Source organism: Falco rusticolus, chromosome 4, assembly GCF_015220075.1.
Source record: "Falco rusticolus isolate bFalRus1 chromosome 4, bFalRus1.pri, whole genome shotgun sequence".
NCBI lineage: Eukaryota > Metazoa > Chordata > Aves > Falconiformes > Falconidae > Falco > Falco rusticolus.
The window spans coordinates 51481525-51490824 of NC_051190.1; the positions used below are offsets into that span (position 1 = coordinate 51481525).

General features: G+C 54.1%; 1 protein-coding gene across 5 annotated transcripts in view; it reads left to right on the forward strand.

Moving 5' to 3' along the window:
* The window catches only part of LOC119146489 (SREBF chaperone), a 68565-nt gene that overhangs the window by 57606 nt on the left and 1659 nt on the right, over positions 1-9300 (forward strand). For 4 of the 5 annotated variants that reach the window (XM_037384249.1, XM_037384248.1, XM_037384250.1 and 1 more), the window contains 10 exons: positions 218-651; positions 1801-1995; positions 2723-2924; positions 3807-3922; positions 4055-4625; positions 5762-5847; positions 6356-6438; positions 7363-7529; positions 8117-8197; positions 8873-9079. In XM_037384249.1, coding sequence (XP_037240146.1) covers positions 218-651; positions 1801-1995; positions 2723-2924; positions 3807-3922; positions 4055-4625; positions 5762-5847; positions 6356-6438; positions 7363-7529; positions 8117-8197; positions 8873-9079 — 2142 coding nt within the window. Of the gene's footprint in view, positions 1-217; positions 652-1800; positions 1996-2722; positions 2925-3806; positions 3923-4054; positions 4626-5761; positions 5848-6355; positions 6439-7362; positions 7530-7651; positions 8198-8872; positions 9080-9300 lie in introns of those variants that run through there. The other variant, XM_037384252.1, reaches the window with a different exon arrangement.

A 9300-nucleotide genomic window follows, 5' to 3' on the forward strand; every position in this document is an offset into this window, starting at 1 on the left:
GACAGCTCATGGAAAAGTCGCGTTTGGTTTTTGTGTGTGCTGCGCAACCTCTCCCAATCCTCTTAGGGGATAAGTGTCTACCGGGAATAAGACTATTAACTGAGTGCAGGGCGTACCTTGGTTGGGATGTTGTTGATGGGCTCAGACAGCTGAGGAGGTGTCGGGAGTGTGAAGGCCGTGTACTAAACAGGCTTGTCTCTTTGCTCATCGTGTGCAGGCTGGGACGGTGATCTGGATTGGAATCCTGGTTTACACAGATCCTGCTGGTCTCCGCACCTACCTCACATCACAGGTCACCGAACAGAGTCCTTTGGGTGAAGCGGGTCTGCCTGCTATGCCTGTTCCTGGAGGGGTCCTGCCTGCTGGAGACCCCAAGATTGATCTCTCAGTCTTCCCATCGGACCCTATACAGCTGTTGGAAAACCAGACGCAGCAGCGTGAGCAGAAGTCAGGGCTGGAGTCCCTGAGCAGGCTGGAAACAAACCAGCACACTTGGGCCCAAGGACCAGAGGGCAAAGGGAGTGGACAGATGGAGCTTGGAGCTGAAGCAGAGGTTACCTGGGGAGCAGAGGATGAGGAGATTTGGAGGAAGCTTTCCTTCAGACACTGGCCATCTCTCTTCAGCTACTACAATATCACTCTGGCCAAAAGGCAAGTGGGCTGACATCGAGTGTTGCAGGCATTTGGAATTGTGGAACTGACCCCAAGCGTTATTCTTTCTTCTGTCCTTCGTCCTTCTGAGTTAGATAATTTGTGTTCCATGCAGCTTACTCCAAATGTGTCTGCAGGAGGAGACTATTAAACCTGCCCTCCTGCGCGGTGCAGAGCTACCAAACTCTCCAGGGCTGTTTGTCTGAGAATAAGGGTTGTGTTTCTCTCTGTGCTCTTGGGTGTGTAATTAGCTTGTTGTCTTCCTTCACCCTGGAGGTGAAGCTCAGAATTTTTATAAAACAATTTATCAGTTGAAGGCTATGAAGATGATGAGGGGATGGGAGCCTCCCCCGCAGGAGGGAAGGCCGAGAGGGCTGGAGAGGAGCAGACTGTTCAGCCTGGAGAGGAGCAGGCTCGGGGGCCCTTATCGATGCCCACAGGCGCCTCCAGGGCGGTGGCAGGAGGATGGGGCCAGGCTCCTGCCAGGGGTGCCCAGCGGCAGGACAAGGGGCAGCGGGCACAGGCTGCACCACAGGCAGCTCCTGCGGAACCTGGGGACAAACTTCTTTCCCCGGAGGGTGCCGGGCGCTGGCACAGGCTGCCTGGAGAGGCTGTGGGGTCTCCTTCTCTGGAGCCATCCCAACCCGCCGGGATGCGGCTCTGTGCAGCCTGCCCTGGGAGAGCTGCTTCAGCAGGGGGGTGGGTTGGGGGGCTCCAGGGGGCCCTTCCAGCCCCGGCCAGGCTGCGATTCTGTGATCTGTAAGTGATGAGGATGGTACATGTGAGGAATAGACACATCTGAGCTTAAGAAACTTCTTGGTGAGATCTCCTGTCCTGCAGTGCACAGGAAACCAGATCGTTACATCCTTACTTAAATCTGTGTAAGATCCATTTGATCTCATCAGTAGTTTTTTTCCACTGTTGGCTCTTAACCTCTCCCACAGAGTTAAGGGTTAAGACCTGGGAAATATCTTTATAGATAAATACTTCAGAGCAGCTCTTCAGAACACCTAAAACTACTGGACTGGAAGCACGTACTAAGACCTACCTTGGCTGCTAGTGAGAAGATGAGCTGGCTTACCTATGAGGATTCTTCTTTCTTCTTGTGTTTGTTGTTCTTAAGCTATTCTCATCTTTCCATTCCTTCAGGTACATCAGCATCCTTCCAGCAATCCCTGTCACATTGTACCTGAACCCACAAGAGGCCTTAGAAGTGCGGCATCCCCAGGAGGCTAACCGCTACCACCCCTTCTTATCTGCAAGCAGTGGGAAGCTGGACGCTGAAGCTCAGCCTGACCAAGCCTCATCCAAGCTGCAAGGGCACCAGGATGTCACTCTTTACAAGTGAGAGAGTCCTTGACCCAGGGTCTGACCATGCCTTAATTCCCTTGGAGACACAGGTTGCTCTTTGGCTGTTTGGCTTTTCTCCTGGCGGGAGACCAAAAAGTATTTATAAAGCTTCAGCACAAAACCCTGTAACACTCAGGACACTCTAGCGCAGCGTTAAATTAATCTCTCCCGGCACTATTTTTCTCAGCAGCTGAGTCCCCTGGCAGGAGGTGGTGTGTCCCTCCCAGCTTGTTAGCACATACAATACATTATGGGGTTTATCACTGGCTAACAGGGATAGGAGTTTGTCTTTGGGAATAAATGTCATGATGCAGTAATGCTTATTGGGTGTCAGATCAAACTCATGCAAGCAGGGACCTTCCTTTCCTCCTGCGAGGCCAAGCTCACGGCTTGGCGGCTGAATCTGCACTTCTTTGGCTGCGTTGAATGCACTTTATGTTATCCTGATCCCCAGCTACTGATTTTCTCAGTCTTAGTTGCTATGTACTTTTCTTACTGAAAAGTCTGAAATCCTTGTTGAAATTGACATTTTCCCATTAAAAAAAACCACTTCAGTTTTCCACAAATTACTATAGCTTGTTGGAAATTTTTCTCAGCTGAAAAATTTAGACCAGCAACATGCATAATACTTACCCAGTATTTGTCAGACTCGATCCACGGACTAACAATTGGATCTTTTATCTCATGTTCTTTTTGTCTTTGTGTCTGTCTTTCCCACCAGGGTGGCTGCTCTGGGTCTGGCCTCAGGCATTATCCTGGTCCTCCTGCTCTTCTGCCTGTACAGGGTGTTCTGCCCCAAGAACTATGGGCAGAACGGGCTCTCACACAGCAGGAGGAAGAGGGGGGACCTGCCCTGTGACGATTACGGCTACTCCCCACCTGAGACTGAGATCGTCCCCTTGGTTCTCAGAGGTCACCTCATGGTAGGTCGGACGAGACAGTCCTTAGAAGCAAGGCATTTTACTGACTTGTACCATGCATCTTCTGTTTTCTTTGTTTTATTTAAATAACTACCTCCATGAAGGACAGACCAGCTACGCAGCCTTAGTGCAGTGCAGCTGTGGAGGCTAACAGCCGGGGCAAATGATATATATGTATGTATGTATTTATTTTATAGGATAGTGTAGCATGGAGTTCCCTGCAGCACTTTTCCATTTCTTCCTGGGAATTGCTCTGAGCTTTTTGCAACTGCTGTTACTACCTTCTCTGTGTAGCCAGCTGTCAGCTTTTATTGGCTGGGCTGATCTAGCCGTGTTTGCTGCAGTAGCTCTAGATTCCTGATACTTAATGTCTACTGGATCCTTTTTTCCTGCTTCCCAAAAGTTAGTGCACGTTTGAGCTGTAAAACGGTGTTTCCAGTGCTAAAAGCATCGGTGGGTTCACACAGAAGTGTGTTGCTGCTCAGTTCACTCTATTTTTTCTTGAGGGGAAGGACGTTTCTTCCCATTCTGAGATGAAACAAAGCACTCGAGCATCCAGTCTGGCAGTTTGAAATGCTGTGCCATGTCCTCCAGAGAAGCTGCACCTCCGTTCCTGATCCTGCCATCTCTTTGGGCTGTACTTTGTCAGGGAAAGGGAGGACAGATGGAGTCTGTTTGATTTGCAGCAGTCTAGTACACATCTAGGATTCTGGGCAAAGATGTACCCATCTTGTCAGAGTACCCCTATGGTTGCTAAGCCAGCCACATAGTTTTGACATAAAATTTATCATCCATACAGTTTCTCAACCACATGCAAGGCAATTGTCAGAATGCAGAGGCCTCGATGGTGCTAGATGCTCAGCTGTGCTTGTTTTTCCTTCCCAGGACATCGAATGTCTGGCTAGTGATGGGATGCTGCTTGTCAGCTGTTGCCTGGTGGGCCAGATCCGTGTGTGGGATGCTCAGACTGGTGACTGCCTCACCGTTATTCCCAAACCGAGGTACGTGTGTCCATACCACATCGTTCAGCCACGGGCAGACCCCTCCACAGGTGCCGCTCTGCGGCTGGTGCAAGCCCCTCTGTAAGAAATGAGCTGAGGGGGGATAAATGAGCTTTTATCGCTGTGTTTTAGGTTGCGAAGAGACAGCAGCGGCATCTTCGATTACCAGGAAAACTGGGATCATAGTCCAGATGGCAAGAATGGTCTGGATGACTCTTTTGAGAGCGCTCACCAGCTCAAAAGGATGCTCAGCGCTCCCCAGCCTCTACTTTTCTGTGACCAGCCAGACCTGACGTCTCTCATCGACACCAACTTCTCCGAACAGGTGAAGGTGGCAGAGTCAGAGACGCGGCTCCGCGCTGTGGGCAGTCGCCAGAAGGAGAGCGGGTATGACTTCAGCAGCCTGGTGGGTAAGGTGTACGAAGAGCACGGCACCTCCAGCTGCAGGAGCTTCACTGGCCTCCCCGCCCCGCATGGACAGGCTGGTTTCTGTGAGGGGAGCGGCAGCCCCCGCTCCCTGGGCTGCGGAACCGAGGAGGGAGGCTGCAGCAGCCGCAGAAGGAGCCTGGGGGATGAGTCTTTCACGGGATTTGATAAAACGTTGCTGCTTCCTTCCTGGGGAGGAGACATGGAGAGCTCTGTCTGGAGCCTGGACCTGCAAGGGAACCTGATTGTGGCCGGCCGGAGCAACGGAAAGCTGGAGGTGAGGAGCAAGGCTGGCTGCCAGCCCAGGCACGGGGTGAGCTGCCAGCAGCAGCTGGAGACTGAATAACCTTAAAGATTGCCAAGCCATTGAGTAGCGTGGCTGGTCAGTCATGAGATAAAGTAGAATGAATAGGAATTCTATAGGAGTGATACAGGTTTTGAAGCAAATTCTAATCTGTAATTTAAATCTCCAATGACAAACTTTCAGAATTATTTTAATATTAACTTAATTTTTGGAAATTAAGTTAGAATTTTTGCTTCAAAACAAATGCAGGGGTTTTTTTTAAACAAAGATATGTTTTAAAATAAATTTTTTAATTATTTTTGACCTGTGCTGCATGTGAGTGGCTCTCGTTCTTCCCAACAAAAAGACACAGGCAGGCCACTCCATTGGTTTTTCTGTCCTGTAAGTATGCTTGTGAGCTCAGCTGCCTTCTCCTAAGCACCTGCCTTGAGATGCTGACTGAGTTCTGCTGCTGGATCTTGTCTTCAGTCCACATCATAATACTGCTTCAAAATGCAGAGCACTTCGCACTCAGAACAGGGCGGATGTGGGGCTGACAGGGAGTGAGGAGTGGTGCTGCGGGCCGGGGAACGGGGTTGCCCAGGGTGAGCGTGTGGTGCACTGGGGCAAGCATTTGTTGTGACCCCAGGAAGAAGGGCAGGCAGGTTGTGAAGTTTTGATTAAAATACCACTTACTGGAAGTAACACTAGAAGGAAAAAGAAGATAGTGTGATCTTATGTCCCTCCTGTTGCGGGAAGCCCCATGTGAGCACTGGAGAGACCTCTGGTCTGAGCACAGCACGCAGTGCGGGTTGTGTCTGGAGAGGGCACCTGGCACTGTGGTCCTTAGAGCTCTTACAGGATTTTATTTGAAGAAAAGAATTCTATTTATCATTCCTGCTGTCAAACAAGAGGGTGTTCACTTGAGAACTTGCTGCTTCACTGTAAGATAGGAGGACACTGATGATTGTAATCACTAGTGCTGAGTGGGAGCTGCCTTCCAGGTGCCTTTGGTAAGACCAGACAGCCCAGGGGGCCGGGGTTCTCTGTGGCCCAGCACAGGGTCACGGCTCCTCGGTGCACAATGCCCTTCCAGCCAGCAGCACTGCAGCAGCCCCTTCTCCTTCCAGGTCTGGGATGCTATCGAGGGGACCCTCCGCAGCAGTAATGATGAAGGTCAATCTGGCATCACAGCGCTCGTCTTCCTGAACAACAGGTAATTTTGCATCTGTGCTCGGTGATCTGCAAGGGGAGGAGGACACATAGTGTAAGCCAGGACCCCAGCTCCCGCCCTCCTGCCACGGAGGTCCAGCAGCTCCAGGTAGCAAAGGCTCAGCTGGAAAGTCTCTTCTTCCCACGCCACCTCTCAAGCTGGGCATGGTGGAGTGAGCTTTCCTGGGTCCGGATCTGTTCCAGCAGCTTCACTTCTTCATACAGATATTCAGTCGTTCTCGTAGCTGAATATCGAGAATAATTCACGGCTGGGAGATGGGGCCTTTGGTTTCTGTGTGCTGTTATTCAAGAGGCACTGCTGTCGGCCAGTTTATTGTGCTGTCTGAGTTTAATATAATTTACGAGTCCTCTTCCTTGCAGTCAGGAGTGCCTCCTCACAGGGGGAGCCTGCGTGGTTTGTGCTCCGCCTCGGAAGGTGTCTGGGCTCAGGGCTCTGCACCCTGTGAGAGCGGGGAAGGACCTCCCCTTATGTGCCTGCATTTCTCCCTCAGGATCGTTGCTGCCCGGTTGAATGGCTCTTTAGATTTCTTTTCACTAGAGACACACACGTCCTTGAACCACCTGCAGTTCCGAGGTAAGCAAGTGTCCGAGCACACCGTGCACTGCTCTGAGCGCTGCTGGGCCTTTTCCTCCTCCCTTGCCGTCTTGTAGCTGGCTCTTCCTTACACCTGCTTCAGCTTTTGTAATAATGCTCCACTCCACAACTGCCAGCTGCTGAACGGGCTGAGGAGAGGTGAGGAATACTTTGGGATTCCCTATGCAGGGAGAGCATCTCTCGAGTGCTGGTTTTCCCCAGTGCAGAGGGCTGTAGGCTGAGACACACCTCTGCCCTCTCCCCTGTCTCGCTTTCTCCTTCAGCAAGGTCTGTTCTCGCCTGTTTACACAGCTGGTGGCCCCACAGTCACGATACAGCCCGGGGCCTCAGCACAATCACAGCGCACACAGCGCTAGTCTGTGGCGGTAACTGGTTTGCAGTGCAGTGGCACTTGGTTCTGGAGTGGCCTGGAGGGAGGCAGCCGTAGCTTTACTCTGGGAGAACGCTCACGTTCCTGGAGGGGTGGCCAGGGGCCTGCAAGCTGTAGGGCCAGAAGTGGAGCAGGCTCTGCAGGGAAGGCCTGGCTGTGGAACTGACTTTCCCCCATGGGGTGTAAAGTGGTATGTCCCACTGCCTGTCCTGCCTCTGACCCGGGTGACTGCAGCGCTCTTGGGCTTCAGGGGGGATCAGTCATAAAGACTTTGGGAGTCGCTGCTTTGCAGAAGGGAGTTCTGCTGCCCAGGACCCTATCAGAGACCCTCCCTCCAGCTCATGAGTGGCTGTAGCTCCTGTTGGTGTCAGCCAGAGTGCCGAGTGTTTGGCTTGTTGGAGGACCAGGTTCAAATTCCTTAAAGCTCAGCATCCAGGCATCCCTGAGCCCACACCGTTTCTAGGTGATAGTAAGTTTTGGATTGTAAGGCTGCGTCTGCTGCAGCGAGGACTTACCTGCGTGTCTCACCACAGGAGCCCCGAGCAGGAGCAGCATCCCATCCTCCCCCATGTTCAGCAGCAGCGACATTATCATGTGTCAGCTCACCCACACCGTGTCCTGCGCCCACCAGAAGCCCATCACGGCGCTGAAGGCGGCGGCTGGACGGCTGGTCACAGGGAGCCAGGACCACACTCTCAGAGTAAGGCTTCCTCGGCCACAGTCGGGAGCTGCTGCTGGGCACCTGCCCGCCCTCTGGGTGCTGACGGGAGCCAGTCTTATACGCGGGCAGGGGGCAAAGCTGACGTGTGTACGTGCACAAAGGTCAGCAAGTGTTTGGGGTAAGGTGATTGGAGTCCAATCCAGCATATTCCTGGAGCTTCCTGCGTCGTACTCATCCGCCTGGATGTGGCCCCTCGGCAGTTTGGAGGGCAGAGCCCTGCCTCAGGTGTCGTCCTACGCAGAGCGCGAGATCCTCTTGCTCAGGGCTGGGTGACTATATGAATAGCAGGCTTTGAGTTTTGGGGTGTCCCCTGTCTTCTCCTCATCCCTTCCAGCAGCGGCTGTCCCCTTCAGCTGTGCATGTTGCTTCCCTGCCCCGTCACTGCCGTCCAGTGGCCTTGCTGTCCTGAATGGCTGGCAGGCTCTGTCCCTGCCGCATGGCAGGGATGGCAGTAGGGAAGACAAAGCACAGGCTGTTGCTTCGGCAGCAGGAGCGGTAAGGCTCAGGTGGTGTCGCTCTGCGGCACGGCTGCCTGGGGACACACATCTGCCTCTTCTGCCCTGCAGGTGTTTCGGCTGGAAGACTCGTGCTGTTTGTTCACGCTGCAGGGTCACTCAGGAGCAATCACAGCAGTGTACATCGATCAGGTAGGGTGCAGCTGGTCTGCGCGGGCAGAGCGCCAGCGTGTACAGCTGCTGGCTCAGCCAGAGGGACCTGGCTGGGACCCCGCCTGGTTTGCACCCAGAGGAACTGATAGTGCTTCGCTGAGGACGCGGAGGGGCCACTGTCACTGTGCGCCTTACAGGCCGAACTGGGATAATCCCATCCAGCTCACCTGAGTGCGGCAGTCCCTTTCCCTGGGGGCTGTTTGTTTCCCTGCCCCCTGTGGAGCAGGGAAGCCCCAGTCCCGCTGTACCCGAACTGCCCTGTGAACGCAGCTCTGGGGCCAGGGAGCCCGGAGCACGGGGCTGAAACCGGCCTAGGAAATGTTCCCAGCTCTGGGAATGTCACCTAGCCAAGCTGGCGCAGAGCCTGCACGGCCTAGCGAGCAAGGGCAGCGACAGGGCCTGGCCGAGCGAGCGTGTCCTGCATAGGGGCAGTGCTTAGAAAGCAGCAGCGCCACACCCATACGCCTCACAGCTCCGTTAAATGAATTTCAGTTCCTCTGCACCTGGCGGGCTTGGGGTTCTGTTCCCTGCAGCTCGGGAGCGGGAGGTGCTTGTATCCGGGATGGGCCAGGGCGTTGAGCGGCTCCCGCGGTGACGGAGGGGCTGCCCACCGTCCTCTGGGGTCCCTGACTGGTTCTGCCCGTGTCCTTGCAGACGATGGTGCTGGCAAGCGGGGGCCAGGATGGTGCCATCTGCCTCTGGGACGTGCTGACAGGGAGCAAGGTCAGCCACATGTACGCCCACCGAGGGGACGTCACCTCCCTCACCTGCACAACCTCCTGTGTCATCAGCAGCGGCTTGGATGATGTGATCAGCATCTGGGACCGCAGCTCAGGGATCAAGCTCTATTCGATCCAGCAGGTTGGTAGCGGGGGAGCTGCGAGGGAAAGGTTAAGGGTGCCCCTCGGCTTGTCTGGACCTTGCGGGGTGCGTGGGCTGAAGCGAGCTCCGGTTAAACTTCCCCGTTTGTCAATGCAATGTGCAAAAGCTCCAAAAAGACCGAACCCGCTGCCCGGCCGGTGCGCATCGCCCGGCTCCGTGGCCCCGCTCCAGCACGGCTGCGCCTGCGGGGCCAGTGGCAG